Source organism: Cygnus olor, chromosome 3, assembly GCF_009769625.2.
Source record: "Cygnus olor isolate bCygOlo1 chromosome 3, bCygOlo1.pri.v2, whole genome shotgun sequence".
Classification (NCBI taxonomy): Eukaryota; Metazoa; Chordata; class Aves; order Anseriformes; family Anatidae; genus Cygnus; species Cygnus olor.
In genome coordinates, this window is record NC_049171.1 from 75,556,666 (window position 1) to 75,577,642 (window position 20,977).

Below are 20,977 nucleotides of genomic sequence, written 5' to 3' on the forward strand. Positions count from 1 at the left end.
CTCTGGAGTCTCATTCTTTTTATCAGAACTGACCTAAATATGAAAAGAATGACTGGGGACTCTGAGTTGGAAATTCATAGCCTAGAGAGAAGAGATCTGCTCAGGGCAGATCTTACTGGTGTATGTGTGTATATGTAATATATGAATACCTGATGGGAGGAAGTAAAGAACATGGAGACAGATTCTTCTCAGTGGTGCCTGTTGACAGGACAAGAGGTGATGGGCAGCAACTGATCTACAGGAAATCCCATTTAAACCTACAACTTTTTTTGTGTGTGTGTGTTTTTACTGTGAGGGTGATAAAAACACTGGAACAGGTTGCCCAGAGAGGTTGCGGAGTCTCCATCCTTGAAGATACTCAAAACCTAACTGGACAAGGTCCTGAGCCACCTGCTCAAGTTGCCACTACTTTGAGCAGACTGGTTGATCTCCAGACGTCCCCTCACACCTCAGTCATTCCGTTGTTCTGTCAAAAGAATTTCTTTAAAATCTTAAAAAATACGGGATTGTATATGGATTTGCCTTAGATTAATCTGCTTTTAAATTGAGCTGCAACTGCTATGATAAATGGATGAAAGGTAAGGTATATGTGGTGCAAGCACAGTGGTTCAAGTTGTAAAGCTTCTGGTACGTCTAGATGGGTTGTTATTATTCCCTAGACAGAAAACAGTGTTTAGAGATGTGAGCGGTAAACCAAAACAGAAAATTGTGCTTCGTTCTGAATGGCATTTCTGATGATAAAATGCTCTGTAGCAGGGGCATCTTTTAGATGCTTTCAGTGAAGTTATGGTAGAATACAGCTTGGTTCTGCTCTGTACTCTTGTCAGAGAGCCCGGGCATCTTGAGTGTATTTTTCAGAATGTTTTCTATTAAGGTTGTTGAAGATTTAACAGTTCTGTAGTACAGTAAGTTGAATTATTAATATTCCAAATAACTTTTCTCTTTCATGAAAGATCAACACAACTTCCCTGTGAACTTTTTATAACCTGACAGTTCTTGGAGCTTCTACCGTTAATGTTTCTTGAATCTTAGCTGTTCATTTGTATGTGTATGATGTATTCAATTTCTGTATATCTGCCTTTCAGCAAGAGTACTTAAAATAAGAGGATTTTCTTGCAGTATAATTGTATATTGCAAATATACAGGGCCATCTATGAGCTCTATGTTGGCTTTGTTATTGTTTTAAAATTTTAAAATTCCTTCCAAAGAGAATGCACATACTAGTCTTACCGTTACTATACATAGTTTTTCTTCTGGTACCTGTGTGTAGAATTTTTTTTTTTACAGATTTCCAAATTACTTTTAGATTTGTGATAGCTACAACTGCAGAGATCTTTCTTGTCAGCACCAACAATGATATTGTATTTGTGTGCATAATATGCTCATATAGTATCACTTCTATATACCTTTTGATAGGGATATAGAGTTATTTTATCTAAACAAAGCATTTCTGTTACATGTTCTCTCTAAAACATACTCACTGTGAGATTATCAAATTATGTCAAATTAGGAAATGCTAGGCAATGAGTTACCGAGGTAAATTGAATTCTTCCCCTTTGTGGGTATATTGTGTGAATCTTTATTTAGGTTTCCTTCTAGGAAATTCTGGTCATTTTGTTAACTGTAAGGACAGGAATTGTGGCGTAAAGTAACTGCTGTGTTGCTTCAGTGTGGGAAGGGGGGATACCTCTCCACTGTGCAGTTCAACCAGGTTCTTGTTACTGAACAAGTAGTCAACCCGGGTAGTGAGTGTCCTTTCCATTCTTTTTGTATGTGTTCATCACTGCTGGTTGAAAGTAAATAATAAGGCAAGGAAGACTTCCAGTCACTTACTGAATTGGTTACAGAGCAAAAGTTAGAACTTGATTGCCTTATTTATTCATCTCTAGTCTCCAGGAGGAAAAAAAAAATGTAGATAATGAGTATTGAGTTAAGGTTTATAGTATGACATCCTTGTTAGAAAACTGACTTCAATTAGCATGAGTAAGCATATTATCAAAAAGAAAAAAGATAATTTTTTGCCTCAGATACCCTTCAGGAGTTATTGAAAATGTGTTTGATTGAAATGAGAATAGTGGTGTGAAAGTGGTGTTAATGGAATGCAGACACTTTTCTGTTTCCTGATTTTTAACATGCCTTACAAAATTTATACATAGTATGCTGGCTAAAACAACCACCTAGGACAGAGAATTTTATTCCACTACACAGTTTGTCTTATACAGTTAATTTAGGAGAATACAGAAATAACTGGGAAGTGCGTTGCTGTATTTTTTTTAATGCAATTTTAAAGTGTAATATTACCTGACACCATACTTACTAGAGGAGGGAGCCCCTAATACTGTGTGGCCTTGCTAGATATACCTAACTAGACTTTGAGACTGCTCTAGCTCTGTGAAATTCATTACCTTACAGATAGTGTTTCTATAAAAGCAGTAGCGCAAAGACAAAATATACCTGAAAAGTATCTGGTAACAAAGCAGGTTGGCTAGCTACTCTTGTATCAGAAGCAGAGAGTTATTTTAACTTAAATTTCCTCTCTGTAAAATTTCGAGTGTTTTGTCTGTACTTAGGGAATGCAGAAAATGGTACGTTAGTTGAAGTAAACTCTTATTAATGTAGCTAAAAGTAAATGACTTAGTGCAAAAGTCAACTTCCAAAATTGTCTGTAAGCAATCCTACACTAATACGTACCAGTTCTCTTATCTTCTGCTGCTCCCTCTCGTGTTGGAGGGAAAACTGATAATCCCGTTCCCTTCCTCTTTGCTGAAAGGGTTCTCTATCTCTTCATTCTAAAGAAAATAAAATCAGCATGTGACATATGTGCTTTAGCAGCCATTTTGTTGAAACATTTGTGTCTTATTCCTATAATGACAAATGAAAGATATCTCTAGAGTTATCGCTATAGTGCTATTTTAATAGTAATTACTCCTTTATGGAAGTGATTAAATTCTCAGTGAAGACAATGCACTTTCAGTGCTTGGGAGATAGTGAGAAATTACTTCAGTTTAAATTTATAGCAAAAAAAAAAATGGAGAAAATGCTACAGCCTAAACTCCAGCAAAGTGCTCTTAATAAGGAGTCTGCTGTCACTGTGGAAATCATAGAATCGTAGAATATCCTGAGTTGGAAGGGACCCACAAGGATCATTGATTCCAACTCCTGGGTCCCCAAAGGACCACACAAAAACCAGACCATGTGTTTGAGAGCGTTGTCCAAATACTTCTTGAACTCCAGCTGGCTCAGTGTTGTGACCACTGCCCCAGGGAGCCTGTCTCAGTGCCTGACCACCCTCTGGGTGAAGAACCTTTCCTTACCGCCCAGCCTGACCCTCCCCTGTCTCAGCTCCTTGCTGTTTCCTTGGGTTCTAATTCGCACAGTTCACTTTTGGAAGAGAAGATGAAAATAAGTGCATGCCTAAAACCCCAAATTAGATTTGAATGGCGTGGAGCACATTGCATTTACGTTGCAAATTATAGGAGATTGAAAAAGCAAATAAGAGGAGTTGGAAAAGCAAAAATTAAGTATTCATTTTTAAGTTTAAAAACATGTCATATCTCCTGATCAAGAAAAGCTATGTATGATGACATTCAGTGTTACCACAGTATCCTGAATGATGGCAAGCAGAATGCTACTTTTTCCAAGCTGTGGTGAAAAACTGAAATACTAATAAAGACTTGCAAACAAACAAACAATGAGATTTCAGATAAGACTTAACCATTTGAGTATACGTTGCCCTGCTGTGCCTGGACACCTGTTCCTTAACTTTCAGCTCCCCAGAGCTTAGTTTCATTGAGCTTTTCTTTTTTATAATAAGTCATTATTTAAATGATTTAATAAAATTCTCTGATTTAATTTTGGAGTGTCCTGTCATTGCTTTGTGGAATAACAAGCAAAAATTTTAGTTTAGACTGATTTCTTAGGACTGTGAGGCTTGTGTAGTCACTCTATATCCTTTTATTTCTCAAAGTTGCTGGGGTAAGAAGAAAGCTGCCTATTGGGTTAAATATGGTTAAAAATGGCTACCACATGGAAAAGATGTTAAGCTTCTACATGTTTCCTGAAAGTAGGTGCCTGACTACAGAGAAGAGCCCAATTAATTCTTTTGCTTAAGGGAGAAATGAAGCATGTGCTTAACCTTTGAAGACACCAGAAAAATCAATTTTCTGTTCATTTTTTTCTCCTCTGTGAGTTCTCTGATAGGTGTTGGTAGAAAAGAACTCTGCAGTCAGTTTAAGTGAAGAAATAGTTCTGGGGCTCTTGGAATGACTTGTGTTTCTTAATGTCATATTTCAGCAACCACGTTAGGATAGGGGCTAGATTTTTCTTCCATTTCCCTGCCAGAAAAAAGGATGAATAAGTTGACCAAGTACTTTTTTTTTTTTTTTTTTTTTGCTTTTAGTAGCAGAGCTGGTGCTTCAGGTGGAGTTTGATTCACTTTCTTTCATGTGTCCATGAATAATTTGCTATTTGAATTCTGTTGATGGCAGATGGCAACCCGATCCTATCAGTCTTCCATGGAGCACAAAGGAGGGTGTTCATTAATAATGCAGGCTCCACAGTTCAAGTCTGTATTGTGATCTGTTGTGTTGTGGACAAAAGTAGCTTGAGTGATTCTAGAGAACAGGTAAAGGAAAGGATTGTTTTGGGGAAAGCTGTTGTGACAGCAATTGGAACCAATGTATTTGGTGAAATCTGTTGTATTACAGTGAATTTAATATCACCCATGTGGATTGTTTGATTCAATTTTTGTCGTCTTTCTGTAGATCTCAGGATACCCATGGACCAGAACTGATCCTACCTGCCAGTATTGAATTCAGGGAAAGCTGTGAGTAAATTATCAAGTTATAAACACTTACCTGTTGATGTGTTCTTCTGTAGTGTAATATTTCAGACAGTTTGACAACTTAAAGGTAACTTAAGTAAACACTGAAAGAAAAAAAGATTGAACAGATGATAGCCTATCCATTAATATAAATGATTTTGTTGGGGAGGATGAAGTGGTACTGAAGTAGTCTCATGCATATCTTACTCTAGTTGCATTTCAACTCTTCATCTTCAGATATTCAAACCTCACTTAAAAAAAAAAAAAAGTAAAATAAAATTTAATCCCACCTCCCAAAGAATAGATTGAATTCATTCTCTTATATAGAGTTCCCCATGCCATCAATACTACATTAACATGGATCTTGACCAAGATACAAATATAAAATCTAGTGAAGATTAAATTTTCGTTTAGTACTTAGATTTTCATTATCCTAGCCCCCCTATTTAAGGTCTCAGATCTGGTAGAAAAACACCATATCAGAGATTGTCCAGACTTAAGATATTTGAAACTCAGTAGACTTGTAAGCAAGCAAAGACAAATTTTTTTTACTAGTTTACAATATCCTATAATAAGGGAATTTTGTTGAAGTAGATGAGAGAAGCCTTGCATTATCTTGTTTCTTTGAAGATGCAAATTTTCAACAGAGACAGAAAATACTATAGAAATGTTTCCCAGTGATCACACTTTCTAGCTTTGTTATTGTGCCTAAGTAACTGTAGCACATAAGACACTTAATTTAGAATTCCTGTATGTTGCTTCTCTCTCCCTACTCTCCTCCTCAAGAACCTTCCACCACCAGTTATGAAATTGTTTTATTTAATTTTGTTCCAGTGTTTGGCTTTATGGCATGTTTTTATTTTCTTCTTTCTTCATAGCTGAAGATGCCTTTTTATCTGCCATTATAAATTACACAAATAGCTCAACAGTTCATTTTAAGCTGTCACCTACATATGTTTTGTACATGACATGTCGGTATGTATTGTCAAGCCAGTACAGACCTGACATCACTCCTACTGAGCGTACTCACAAAGTCATTGCAATAGTCAACAAGATGGTGAACATGATGGAAGGAGTTATACAGGTGAGTTTCTTTGCAAAAACAAATTTTGGAATTAAATATTTTATAGATAATTTGGTAACCTTCTTAGTCTTTTTCTTAGGGTTTAACCTACTATTGGTAAGAGTCAGACTGCACTGATTTCCCGTGTGAAGATTTGTTGTGTGTCAATGACTAATGTGAGCTGGAAGAAATGCTCTCCTGGGCAATGTGGGAGGTTAGGGAGGGACTGTTGCTCTGAAGACACGTTCTATGATAAGAAGTTACTCTTCTGTTTTCTAGAAGATAAAACCTTTGCAAGCATTTCTTGTTGCAAGCTCTTATGAAACAAGTTGGATGTACTTATTATTAATAGTGAATGTTTGCATTGTTTGATGCTTGAAAGTAATATATTCAAAAGAAAAAATACTCCTGAATTTTTATGCTTGTTACTTTTACAATTTCTGTAATCACAAAAACATTAACAAAACCGCACTTCTTGAACCAAGGTAACACAATTGCCCTAGAAAGAGAAATGTAAGTTCTCAAATGTTCCAGTATCTTATGTTTAGTGTGGTGTTACTGCTATTAGATATGCAAGAGTTCCACAGAAGCACAGAGGGAGTTCTGTTTCCTGTACAGGATTAGATCCACTGGTTTGTCTACGAAACTAGACAATACCTTGCATTGTTGAAATATTGACAAATGTAGGGGTAATTTCTTAAGAACGCAAAGTTATTTCAGATATCCTTTCTAATCAGTTTTTCTAACTTTTGTCTGCAAATTTTCCTCACAGGAAAGAATACAAAATATGAAAATACATTTTTGAAATATATTTTTATATTTATTAAAACACATTCATTTGTGGCAAAAAATGCTGCCATAGTAGTCCATATAGAGCACGGACCCTACTGTGCTAGCCACTGTACAAGCATAACAAATATATCAATTCTACTGTAGAGAATTCACTATGCAAGTGTTGGAAAACAGGTTGACTAAGGGAAAAGAGGAAAGTAACACCAAAATAGTGGCACGAATGTCACAGCAATCGCAATCTGTTCAGCTTTTGTTCAGGTTTTGGAAAGGTTTAGTGGAGTTTTCAGGAGGGAGGATGTTGTAATTAGGTAGTTCTGTAAACAGTTGCAATAGGCTCTCACCTTTCACAAGAAAGAACGGGAGAAAATGCCGATGTTGAAGACATTTCACAGTAAGAAAAAAAAACTAGACTTTGTATATGCTGGTGTTGATGAGAGGTTAAAGGTGGTTAGAGTATGAAGTGAAGAACTGGTACACTACTTTGAGTGTCGATGCCATTGTAAATGGATATTTGATTAAACTTGAGATGGTGTCAAAAGTTTAAAAATTTACTTCTGCTATACAAATGATCTGCTTGTGGAAGAGTGAATTTGTTCAAGCTGGAGGGGAGATTATGACAGTAGTGGAGAATAGAAAATGCAAAGAAAATGAACATAAGCAATTTAGTTGGGAGAATGGAAGGGAAACAATGAAGGCTTCAGATATAACATGGAAGTTACAGAGCTGAATCAAAGAAAGTTACTCAGTTTATGTAACTGGGGTAAACTAGTAGCGATGACCCAAAAAAGTTTTGGGGTGAGAGGGACTGGGACAGTGGGAAAGCAAAGATAAAGCTGTACATTCTCTTTGTATTGAATTAAAATGGATAACCGTATAGCTGCTAAAAGATACTAGAGAGACAAGCTCAAGCATCAGTTTTCAAAAAAAAAATAAAATCAAAGCTCAAAAACAGAATAACTGTGAAAACGTTAATTTACAGCACTGAGAAAGACTTCCTAAATCAAGTCCAGCCTTGCAGTTGTTGCAAGCAAATGTATTTTATATAATCCTGCTGATAGTATCATGAAACTGTTAAAGTTAAGTGTCTGTCTGGACTTAGGACATTGTGAAAGGCCACTTCTCCAGCCTTGCATCTCTGTGGTTGCAATCTGGTCTCCAATCTGAAGTTTAGGGAAAACATCAACAGGGAAGTGGTAGCTGAATTTATGATTAATGGAAGACATTATCCAGTGGCAAGAAATAGACTGTAGGGAGCTGTAGTTTGAAAACTGAAGAAAAATTGGGATGAGCTTCTTCCAAATCCCAAGCTGAAAAAGCTGGAGGAACGGGGAAAACAGGAAATCGCAAGTGTGATGGAAGAGTAGAACATCAGTGAAGATGCAGGCTAGACACAACAAAATAAAATCTTAAGTAGGTTGCATTGATTCAGATGCTTGAGCTTGGTAGTCTAAGCTTTTTTCCATTTTTCCAACTTAGATGATTTTATTCTATGATTCTAAAGCTTAACCAGGAAGAATTCATTAATTTGGACCCGTTGTGGTGGGATATAAACAATACTAGCTAAGCTGTCAAATTACTTCATCTAGGCTGTAGAATAAGTGTGTTGATGGCTGTCACAGTTGAATTACTGTTTAATAACTTTGTGTCACAGATAGCTTTTTTTGTATGTCTTGGCTGTAAAGCATACATGCACTGAAAGGGATCTGAGGGTGTGAAAGATGGAGAAGACAGACATGGGGCAAGGAGAGAGAGATTCCCAAAGCAGAGCAAAAGTAAAAGGAAGATGCACAAAACCTTCTACTCTACTGAAAATAAGAAAAATTAGGATTAAAACTTCTGCCCTAGACCATAAGGAGACTTGCTAACTTTCTGAAGTTACTGAGGAAGTGTTTTGCTAACAAACTTGATTTTGTGGCTTTCTGTAGTCTTTGCATTAGTGTTTGTATTATAGAAGAATTCATATGGGATAGGGATAAAATTGGAGAGAGCTCTGAAAAGGCTCAGTATTTTCAATAGAAATATTGGAGTAGAAAGTTCATATAAGCAAGTCAATTTTGTGTATTCTGATTTTTTCAAATCATTCTATAGTATTTCTGATCCTCTGCAAATTTTAACAGCTCAGAAAGAGCAACATTCAGAGCAGCTCCTCTCAACCTGTACCAGCCCATCTTCAGTCAGAGTCCCTTGCTTGCTTGGTTGGAAAGGGAGAAGAAACAGAAAAGTAGCAGCTTTTTTCAGCTTTTTTTTGCCTTTTTTTTTTTTTTGAACTCCAACTTAACTTATAGTGACAGAAAATGATATGTCAGATTTTTTTCATCTAAGCTTACTGTGATGCAGGAGTGAGGAGGGTGATATTAGAAATACAAAAGAATGAAGAGCTTAGTTTTAAATAATCAGGCAGGCGTACCTGGTGGGAGTATGTGTTTTTTGTTTCTTTCTTTCTTTGTTTTGTTCACTCAAGTGAACGTAGCTTATATATACAAGTATTTAAGCTCTTAGTGTGATATTTCATTTGACTCTGTTTTGTTGTTTAAAATGGTCTTTTTGTTCTTTAATTGAAAAGCCATGTATTAAATCTGTGTATAGGTGTTTTATGTTAAATGTGTTTTGTGCTTTTGTTTTTCGTGTGTTTTTTGGTTTTTGGTTTGCATTTTCTTTTTTTGTTTTTCGTTTTGTTTTTGTTTCGTTTTTCTAGTGGGGGGTTTCTGTCCCCCCTTTGTGTGTGTACATTGTCTTCATTGCAGCAGTGTGGGCAAGTAGCTCCCTGGCTGTGTTACTCATAGGGCTAGTTACCCCGCTGCCTGTGCAATGTGCTGCGAGGTCTCTGTGGTGCACTGAGTGTAGAATAACCAACTGCTCCGGGATGTCAAGTAGCATAGGGCATTCCCTAAAGTAATCACAATGTGTGGGCACTTCAGTTCTTAGCTGTCGTGCTACTAGTCCTATTGAAATAATTCCTTTTTTTTTAAAGGAGCTCAGTTGCATCACAGCTACTGATTAATGCATTTGTGTATAACTGTGAACGTAAGTGTTGTACCTTCATATTTAGTGTTTGATTTCTAAAGCTATCATGATTGTTCACAAGTTTTTCTTCTATTCTGTTTGATTTCCTTCGTCCGTTTTTCTCCAGGAGGTAGACCAGGTTGATCAGGTAGGAAATATTGCTGGGAACTGATCCTAGCTATGTTGGCTTAGCTCAGTTTCTCATGCTGCTTCCATATCAAAATACAATACTCAAACAGCTGGACTTGAACAGTTCATAACACTCATTCAGCAACTGGAACATGCAGTACTAAAATCCTTTTTTGACTTTGCAACTTTTATGGCATTCCATAATTTCTGCTTAACGCACTTCAATGTGGATATGAAATGACCAAAGTTCTTTTTCTTCCCTTTATTTTCCTTTTTGTTGTTTGTGGTTCCTATTCTTTGGATTTCATCTGAGGTTGCCTGGCCTGGCATTTGTGGTCGGGAGATGGTGAGATAGATCAGTACTTGATACTGTACCACCTGGTATCAAAGCCAGTGAGTGCAGTATCAGGGTGGCAGGGGGCAACAGGGAATACGCGCTTAAAAGCGTACAGATTACCAGATACTGCATTCAGTTAAGCTCTCAGCACTGTATAACTAGGTACTTAATGCCGTGGCTTTATTGATACCGCTATTGGCAATTTAATAGAATTTTGTATGTTCAGAGAACATTAAAATTGAACTTAGCAGTTACAACAATTTGCAATGTTGTATATAAACATTTTGCAAATATCTGGTATCTGGGGTATGTTTGGTGAAATGGAAAAAGGTACTGGTCTATCTTTTGAAGCCTTTTTAAGCTGCAGTGTTTCATCAGAGGGCTATTTCTCTGTATTATTTCTTGCTTCTTTCTGCTTACAGAAACAGAAGAATATTGCTGGGGCACTTGCCTTTTGGATGGCAAATGCATCTGAATTACTGAATTTCATAAAGCAAGACCGAGACCTTAGCCGAATTACTGTGGATGCACAAGATGTTTTGGCACACTTGGTTCAAATGGCATTCAAGTAAGGCTAATGAACTTCTTTTTCACTTAACTTTCTATATGTTAATGTGACAGTTTATTTCTGTGTTTTTTAGAATATCTTCTCTTTTTCACAAATTTTAGTTACAGCAATAATGTCTTTCATGTCTTGTTAAATATCTGAGAGGAGGGCTTATAAGACAGACCAGACTACATTTTACAGTTTTTTGTTTTACGAATAGAGATGACTGGGCTATGCCAGGAGTTTCATCTGCATCACTTTCATGTGTTTCTTCATTAAAGGAATAACAATCTGTCTGGATTTCCCATTTTGGTATGGAAAGTTTGGTAGGCTTTGAACCATAGCTAGTTGAATAAGATGTTGAGTGGCCAGTCACTGTTTTTAGTACTAAGTTTCTGTAGTTTGAAGTTTGAGGTTTTCTTCTGTAGTTTGATACTTGAATTTTTTTTGGTTAACATTTGTTAAAACACATAGCTTTAATCTCAGGGCATTTAGAGAACTGCTTAATATTTTGTAGTTATTCTTGTGTTAGTTAGCGAACTAATTTAAACAACATTTTGTTATCTCATAGTTTAAGGTTTTTTAGAGGTATGGAGAAAGATTAGGTTTTCTGATAGTGTTTAAGTCTAGTGTTTAAGTACATGGACCTAAATATTTATGGGCTTGTAATGTAATGAACCTTGTGCTCTTCGGGGCTTCTGATTAAATTAACAATCTACTCCTTTCATAAATAACAATTTGCACAATGTTTTTATTAAAAACATAATGTAAAGACAAGTTTAGGCTTGGAGTAAAATCAACCCATGTTAGTCAACTCAAGTAATTACAGTACTGATTAAAAGAAAAATTAAATGAGGTACCCAGTGGGAAGGGAAATCCTCTGAGGAAAGGTTGCTCAAATAAAGATATCCTCAAACAAAGATAACAGCACTGAGTGAGCACGGTGATAATCAGCAAGAAAGGCTTAATTTTTGTCCTTTTAGTTTTATTTTTTAAGCCAGTATTGAACAAGTGTTTTTCAGCAAATTTGCCTTTGAAACTAATGTTTAGAGAAGGCTTAGTGTACCTTGGTTGGCTTGTACACACCCTTCCCCCATTTGTAGGGTGTTTATTTTAGATACAAGCACAATAGATACTTTTTTAGATAAAAGCACAAATACAGGCTGGGCGGAGAACAGGTTGAGAGCAGCCTTGATGAGAAGGTCCAGGGGGTGGTGGTTAATGTGTGCACGTAATCCAAGGTGCGTGTTTTCTTGAAAAAACATGATTCTTGTTAAGTTAGTAGCTTGTGTAATTTCTATAGTTTATTATTATTATTATTAGAAACATCTAGATTAAGAACACGCTTCTCTACTCAGCACTTCAGACGTTTTGTCTAGTATTTACTCAAATGGGCTTAATGGCTTGGGATTGATTATTAAAGAGCTTTGTACTTTGTGATACTTTACCATCCCTTCCAGAACATTCAACAAATATCAGAGAAACGCTAAACTACTTTGCATGTACTAGCACAGATTTTTTTTAAAAAAAGGAGAATTATGGGTAAATAAGATATAGTAAGTAGCTATTTTGACAGTCTTTCCATTTTTATATCATCTCTAAGTGACTAATAACTGTTAATGAACCTATGCCTCTTCACCACAGATCACTTTTAATTGATGTCTTGCTACTTCTGTTTTCAATGACTGTCTAGCTAACTGAATACTTCCATGGCTGGAAAGAAATGGCATTGTATTTTACTCTGTACATGAGCAGGCTGGATGAGAAATGGTATTTATGAATTTTGGCTGTGAGTGAATTCTCCCCTAAGTGCACTGTAACATGGAAGATTTCAAATGGATGTATTACACTTTAGGATAAAAGAGCTGTGAAATGTATTTTTAGAAGACAAATAAGGAAGCATAACAGAATCATGAAAAGAAAGAAGTCTGCTGTGAAGATGTTATTTGATGGCAGTAACTGGCATATACCAGAGTTGGTTGAAATTGCCATCCCTTTTGTTCTCTAGATGAAAATGTTACCAGAAACAGAAAGGGGAGTAGTAGAAATCCATGAACTATTTTCCTTTGTCTATGTAATTAAAATTTGATTCCCTTTTAGTTTCAGTTCTTAACAAAAAAAAAAAAAATGCATAAATGATTTGCAATAAAGCAGTGTTAAAGAAAATGTTTAATTATTAGAAGTGAAAGAATACTAAAAATTTTCATTTCACTGGTTTGAAAGAGAAATGCAAGAGTGAAAGATTTCTTGTCACAGAAGACTGGGACCATTTCAGGATCTTGTGCATTGGCTCAGAACAGGCAAATTATGTTTAGTGCTCTTCTTGGTAGATTTTAAAATGGAAAAAGTGCATTTCTATTCAGGGGAAAATTACTTTTTTAATCTTACAGACCTAAAGATTGGCCTGACAGCATTCTTTGTGTAGCATATGACCTTCTCTTATATTTGTGGTAGCAATATTGTGTTTTAGTGGCTGTCTGTTCCCTGATGATCTAATTCTTCTTCCAGTATTTCTAGGAAAGTCACAGGAGAACTGGTTTCTCTGTATCCTTTAAAAAAAATATTACTCGGATCACTATAGTAACAGACCTAAGACTGATTTCAGCAATTTTGTAATTTTCCAGATCTCTTATTTAGAAGCATTAATAATAAACGTATAAAAAATGTAAATGTTTAAATGTTCTTTTTTTTCCCTTCTTCCCTCCCTACCCCCATTCCTCCCTTCCAGGTACCTCGTTCATTGTCTGCAGTCAGAGCTTAATAACTATATGCCAGCGTTCCTTGATGATCCAGAGGAAAATAATCCTCAGAGGCCTAAAATAGGTTAGACTGCTTGAACTTTTCTTGTGTATTCTAAACTATGCAATTAATAACGAATAAATAGAATTCTTCTTAACAATGATATGACAAATACAAGTTGCCCTAACCTGTGAGAGAGTTATCATTCATAACAAACTGATTCAAACAGGAAAGGACAGTAATGGCATATGATTGATCTGTATTGGCTTTTAAAATCACAGGGGGAACTTCTGGATGTCATCTAATCTATCCTAATGCTCAAGGCAGATTCAGCTGGATCAGGTTGTTCAGGGTATTGCCCAACTGAGTTTTTCAATCTCCATTCAAGGATGGAGATTCCATAACATCTGAGTAACCTGTTCCAACATTTGACCATCCTCATAGTGGAAATATTTTTAATATATCTAGTTGGAATCTCCAGTGCTCCAATTTTTGTTTGTTGCCTGTTGCTCTGTTATCACTGTGCACCTTTCACAGGTGTCTAGTTCTTAACCCTCCTTTTAGACAGGCGAAGACAGCAGGAAGCTCTGCCCTTAGCCTGCTCTTTCCTCAGAATGAACCAAATCCACTTCTCCTTTCCTCTTTTATGTCCTTTTTTCCAGCCCCCTAATCATCTTGGTGGCTCACTTCTGAGTTTGCTCCATTAAATCAGTATCTTCCTTGTGCTGGGGAGTCTAAAACTGGATGCTTTGCTCCATGCAGTCTCACAAATGCTGAATGGATAGGAAGGATCACTTCCCTCCCTTCTGCTGGCTGCACTGCTGCTAACTTAACAGCTTAGTATGCAACTGGTCACCTTCCAGGCCAGGATATTCAACTTAATGTTTACCAGGTTCTCTTCATCATTTTCTGGAAGACTGCTTTCCATACAGATGGCGCCCAGCTATGCTGTTGCAGATAGACCTTCCCAGAAGCCTTTGAACTTCATGAAGTTCCTGTCAGCTCATTACTCCAGCCTCTTGAGGTCCTTCTGAATAATAACCCTACCCTTCAGTATGTCAATATTTCCCCCCAGCTTGGTATCTTATGTGAACTTGCTGAGAATGCACTCCATCCAGTCACACAGGTCACTAATTAAGTCATTAAACAGTATCAATCCCAGCCTTAATCTATGAAGGAATCCACTTAATAGCTGGCTACTAATAACTATTAATGCTGGACTATATAACCACGAATCCACCAAGTCCAGTGATCCAGACACTTCTCTACCTGAGTTATCATCTGCTTATCCAGTCTTATTTCAATGATTTCAGTATTAGGATGCTGTGGCAAAATCTGACAAAAGTCTTGCTAAAGGGCAAGGCAAGGAACAACATCCACTGCTGTCCCCTTGTCTACTAAGGCAGTCATCTTACCACTGAAGGCAGTCAGGTTGGTCATGCATAATTTGCCCTTGGTAAATCCATGCTAGCTCTTCCAAAACACCTCGTATGTATGCTTTGGAAGCGGCTTGTAGTAGGATTTACCTCATAACCTTCCCAGGGACTAAAGTTAAGCTGGCTGGCCTTGCAGATCCCTGGTCCTTATTTTTGCCCTTCGTGAAAATGGATGCAATGCATCTTTCCAGTCATCAGGATGCTCCTCCATTATCATAGTACTTTAATAATGATAGCTCTGCAAAGACGTCAGCCAGTTCCCTCACCAATTTGAGATGCATCCTGTCTGACCCTGTAGGCTAACTACCATGTCCAGTCAGATGAAGTAGTCCTTTATTTGATCTTCCTCTACTGCTATGCCCACAGCCTCTGCTACTATGCACAAAGGACCTTACTAGTGAAAACTAAACAAATTAAAAAGAGAATAAAATGAAGTACTTCAGCTTCTTTTTTTTATGTCTGTTACTAGGTACTTAGCTCCACTGAGCAATGGGTCCACATTTTCCTTAGCTTTCAATAAGCTGCTGGTGAATTTAATAGAAGCCATTCTTGTTGCACTTTGCATCCTTTGCTGCTAGTTTCAATTTTCACAGGTATTTGGCTTTCTAAATGCCATGCTTGCATTGTTTCTGTATTCCTATCAGGTAACCCATCCCCACTTCCACCTTTGTATTTCTTTGTTGTGTTTGAGCTCCGTTGGGAGTTCCTTGTTTTCTGCCATGCTTGCTAGATTTTCTGCCCATTAGAACTGACTGTTCTTGTGCTTTGGTTCTAAATGATCAGCCAGCTATCTTGGGCCCCTTTGCCCTCCAGGGCAGTCTCCCGTGCCTGAACATGCCAATCTGAGTAGATGAATCAAAGTATTCCCTCCTGAAGTCTGGAACTGTAATTCTATTATTTGTCTTTTTTTCTGTCAGGATTTTGAACCCCTACATCTTACAGGCACTGCAGCCAAAGCAGCCTTCAGCTTTCATTTCTCCAACCTCTTCCTAGTTTGAGCCATAGGTCCATCAGAGTATGTCGTTGTAGCTAGCCTGTCAGTCACTTGCCTTTACTTACTTTCACTTCAGGAGTTAAATATTTATTTCAGCTGTCAGTTTAACGTTGCTTAATCTTGAAAGCCATTAAAGAGATATGAAGCAATACATTTATTTCTGAAGGTGTGTGTAACTTAAACTCATGTAGGTTCTACTTAGTATTCATTAACTTGGGTTGAGTGTCCATATGTCTAAGTATGTATGGCCTAAACCAGTTGTATGTATATCGTGGTATGTGAATTGACTTGCTTTGTTTTATCTCTGTAGATGATGTGCTGCATACGTTGACTGGAGCTATGTCCCTGTTGCGACGATGTAGAGTGAATGCTGCGCTGACTATACAGCTCTTCTCCCAGTTGTTTCATTTTATCAACATGTGGCTTTTTAACAGACTAGTTACAGCCCCAGATTCAGGGCTGTGTTCACATTATTGGGGAGCTATTGTTCGTCAACAGTTGGGCCATATTGAAGCCTGGGCAGAAAAACAAGGTTTAGAACTGGCTGCTGATTGCCACCTAAGCAGAATAGTGCAGGTGAGTGTATTTCTGATTAACACTTGTCACAATTCTGTATTTGAAAAGAATGTTTCTCCATTGTATGTTCCTAGAGAACAGCATGTAGGTGAGCATAGTTTGTATGAGTTTATTCTGGACTGTTGGGGTAGCATGTAAAGATACAAAATGTATGTTCAACCTCATTAATATTAAAACTATAAGTAAAATTGATACTTGGTGATTTTAGCCAACATGCTGTTCTATTTCTGTTTATAACACTAAGTTAAATAAACACTGAAAAAGACAAGAGTACCTGGAAAAATCAGTATGCCTCTTTTGCGATAGGTTTAGTGTTCATTTGTCTTACAGGTGCAGGAGGTGTATTTAGTGGTTGTTTGGGGGATATTTAAGTTGCTTTTGTAGCAAATCTGGCTTCTTGCTTTGTTTATGGTCTCTTTACTAAAGAAAACTCTGAAGCAAGACTTAAGGTTTCATTCTCATTTGGATTTGTCTACTATGACTTTTTTCCCCTCAGGCAACCACGTTGCTTACGATGGACAAGTACTCACATGCAGATGTTCCAAATATTAACAGTACTTGCTTTAAGCTGAATTCTCTGCAGCTACAAGCTTTGTTGCAGAATTATCACTGTGCTCCAGATGAACCACTTATCCCAACAGTAAGTCTCTTCTATCACTTGCTGCACTATTTAACATACCTGAGGAACATAGACTAGGTGAAAACACCATGGCTGAAAATAGCTATCTTGTTGTTGTTGATTGATTTGGAATTGTTAGATAAAGAGTCAGAGCAGGCAGTCTGCAGGCAGTCTACAGTAAGCAGCATTGGTGCTACTGGCATGCTTCTGGCCACCAACTTTGTGTATACTTCACTGCAGCTCAAGCAGGATATTACCAAATCTTTCAGGCACCAAATCAGAAGGTATGGTAACACCTATACATCTTGAGCAAACTCAGGGAGGTGTAGCTGCACTTTACGGAATTTGTGGATGAAATCCAGTAAGGTGGTAGAAAAGAGGCACAAAGAGCACTCCACTTCAAAAAGCGAGCTCTGTGTATAACCACAAGGAACAAAGACTGAAATTTTGACTGTAGAGATCAAATGAAAGAAGCTGGAACACTTTTTTTTCCTTTTTTTTTTTTAACATGTAGAACATGAAAATCTGTGAACCTTGAATCCTTTCATAAAGCAGTGGACAACACCTTTGGATACATTGATACATGAAACTTAAACTCTTATGTGTAGATGTTTGTATGTGTGTATATGTATATACCCACACACATACATACGTTGCTTTCTGAATTGGTTATTATCTTGCTATTTAAGATGAGTGACTATTCCAACTCTTATCCATGGGAAGAATCTTCTTGACAAAAGTCAAAAGAGGTTTTTTGTTCCTTGCAGAAGTGTAATCATATGTGAATGAGAATTCTTGAGGTAAAACATGATTACAGGACAGCTGACTGAAATCAAAAGTCTAAAAAGGTGATGATAATCCAATTTTTATGCAACTGAATCCATTGTGTACAAAGAGTATTTTTTAATAACTGTGGATATATCACTTTATTAAATCAAAGGTACTAATACAATGGTTCTAAAGGTCTTTACTTGACTTGTGGTTTGGATACAGTTGATTTTTATATATTGATTACCAAACCCGAAAGTCTTTTGCTGAAGAACATAGCTTATATTTCCTGTTTACACAGGTAGAATTCCACTTTTTTAATTATTGTTCTTTAGGGACCTTAAAGAACCACAGTACTAACTGTGGTAGAGGAGGATTATAGTGTCAGAGGAGGATTATAGTATGGCTAGTTTTCCCTGTTGCAATGAAGTGCTATTTGGTACTTCTTTGTTCCTTGCTATTAAAAAGACGTGTACATTCAAACCCTGATTTACTGCTGCCAAATCTGAAAAATTTCATGTCTTGGAATCTGCTCAAAGGAATGTAAGTGTATTTATGCTTACATGTTTTAGTTTGATGTAATCCTTTTAGAAATTAGCACCTTTTACAGTAAAAAAAAGCTTTTCTCAGAGAGCACTTCCTAAAGACAGTCTGAATTTATCTGACTTCCCCCTTGAAATTTGCTGAAACTGAACGTTCGAATGGGAACACATGTATGTTTTTGTCATGACTGTATGCTGCTTTGTGCCCAAGTAGTAAAGTTGTTACACTAGGCTTACATATTTGGAGTGGCGCAATAGCATAACAGGAATGAGATTAAGACCCGATTGCCAAGCTGGTTTTGGGAGTCAAGTAGAAACTGTAGAATGAAACTGGAAATCACACACAAATCTTGAGTAAAGCGAATACTTACAGTTAGGTAATCTGCATGGAATATCTGTAGCAGCTTCAGGTAAATGAATTGTAGTAATTGCAACTCAATGCCAGGAAAACCATACATCTCAGGGGTAAGTTCTATTCCAAAAACAATGCTAGCAGTAAAGTTACATTTAGGTATTAATTCTTCCCGTTCGGTTAGATTCAGTGATGAGTCAAATGAGAGGTGATTCCTTGGTTCCTAAGGAAAACCGCATAACTTTGAAGACACCAAGTGCTTGAGAATGATGAGTTGCATCACTTTAATAGTTGCCTGTTTTATTTTTCCTGTACAATGCAAAAGTAATAACTGAAAACTTTCATGTTAAAACTTGTCTTTACCTGCCTAAGGCATTTAAAGTAACAGAAAAACAAAGGAACTGTTGGGGTGAGGGGAGGGTGGGAGAGAGCAGCCTTTTCATTGTGTACTCTTGAGTAATTTGGGATGAATAGAAGCATACAGAAACTGCATGCTGGTTGGACCTTTTTGTGAAGTTGTTAGGAAATTGATTTTTGTTAACTTCTGTATTAATCTTATCAATCCATACAATCTAGTGATAGGTACCCTGTTGAAATCTTACAGTTCTCTCAGAAATGTAGTAGGAAGACTGCTGCACACTGTGCCACCACCGTAGCTACAACGTGAAGACCATACCAGTTTCACAGAACTTTCTGCAATACTAAGCAGAACAGTTGAGTGCCAAATCTAATATCTGCAGCTCCTTGCTGCACCTTGAGTGATTCTACTCTATGTCCCTATGCTTCTACTGTTATTTTAAAAATAGTTATCTATCTTAACGGGGTTCTCTGTACTGCACTGAGCTCACAGGGCGTGTAGAATTAAAGACTTCGTTCTATAAACCTTCCAAACTAGGCAACTGTATATGCCATTGGCCCTTTATGGGGTATGTGTGTCCTGATGGAGCTGAAAATACCGGTTTACATAAGTCATATGTTTCTTTCCTATATATTTAGTCTTACAGAGTATACTCAGCAAATTGTCAAAATTTTAAAGTTGCCTGTGATTCCAACTTGCCTCTTGAACATGCACATTCTAGATTAGATGTTTTTTAAATGCGCTTGTCCTATCAAGTACAAACGTGACACAATTTTTGAAAACACTGAAATAAAAACAAATGCTGTCGAATTTTATTTGCTAACTGTACTATCTATGGGATTTGACAAATAAAGCAGTGCAGCATCCTTTGTGTACAAAGTGGAGCCAAAGAAGTTTAATCTCTGATATTCAATTTCCCAGATTCTTTTCATGAAGTCTTAATGTTTTCTTATTTTATTTTTTCCTTAAAGGGGTTATTTTAAATTTTCATTATAACAAGTGTCTTTCTACTCTCTGTCCAGGAGCTGATAGAAAATGTAGTAACTGTTGCAGAAAATACAGCTGATGAACTTGCTCGCAGCGATGGCAGAGAAGTCCAGTTGGAAGAGGACCCCGACTTACAGCTGCCTTTTCTTTTACCAGAAGATGGCTATTCTTGTGATGTTGTCAGAAATGTTCCAAGTGGTTTACAAGAATTCTTGGATCCTCTGTGTCAGAGAGGTCAGTTCTTCTGTTTTACGATGAGTTTCTTTTTTGGTGTAGTGAGCACAGAATGCAAAATACATTTTAGTTAATTGTAAATGACTTTCTCTTTATGTGTATTTCGATTTTTTTATAGTGTATTGTCTAATTTTGCAACCCATAAAAGCTATGCAGTGTTCTTGAATTCTTATACTTTTTCCCCATCCCTTTCATTTGCTTTCAAGGTTCTGAGAAAGCACTGCTTAGTTACTAGTGTCTACTGACATTTGGCTTTGCCTTTGCTCCAAAAGGTTTTTGTTTTGTTTTGTTAGTTTTTATTTTGGTGCTAGAACTGCAAAAAAAAAATACATAAATGTAAATTTTGTAATACTTCAGTAATATCAACAGTCTTTTAAAGCTAATGAGAATTAAATAGTTTAGGCAATTTTTTACATGTAAACTGCTTTCATATAACATTAAAAAACACTTAAGCTTAAAATAATTCGTTAATGTTCATCTCACTGTAAGAATATATGGCTAGGGAATTTGCAGTCTAAACAAATTTCAAATGAGGAGCAGAGAGAGCTAGTATGGTTGGGTAAATCAAACTTGAGAAAGCAAAGTAGTGGGTCTGACTCACGGCAATTATCGTAACTTGTTCATCCACTATGCTTATCTTGTGCTACTCAATTTTATTACATTTTTTTGTTACATAATT

General features: G+C 36.8%; 1 protein-coding gene across 22 annotated transcripts in view; it reads left to right on the top strand.

Moving 5' to 3' along the window:
• The window catches only part of AFDN (afadin, adherens junction formation factor), a 129,363-nt gene that overhangs the window by 62,785 nt on the left and 45,601 nt on the right, over positions 1-20,977 (top strand). For 16 of the 22 annotated variants that reach the window (XR_005818079.1, XM_040551040.1, XM_040551050.1 and 13 more), the window contains 8 exons: positions 4,764-4,825; positions 5,701-5,906; positions 9,808-9,828; positions 10,569-10,714; positions 13,422-13,516; positions 16,173-16,438; positions 16,935-17,078; positions 20,100-20,298. Coding sequence is in view for 21 of the 22 variants with exons in the window: in XM_040551040.1 (XP_040406974.1) it covers positions 4,764-4,825; positions 5,701-5,906; positions 9,808-9,828; positions 10,569-10,714; positions 13,422-13,516; positions 16,173-16,438; positions 16,935-17,078; positions 20,100-20,298 (1,139 nt within the window). In the remaining variant the exon portion in view is untranslated. The remainder of the gene's footprint in view (positions 1-4,763; positions 4,826-5,700; positions 5,907-9,807; positions 9,829-10,568; positions 10,715-13,421; positions 13,517-16,172; positions 16,439-16,934; positions 17,079-20,099; positions 20,299-20,977) is intronic. The other 6 variants (XM_040551043.1, XM_040551061.1, XM_040551049.1 and 3 more) reach the window with 1 other exon arrangement.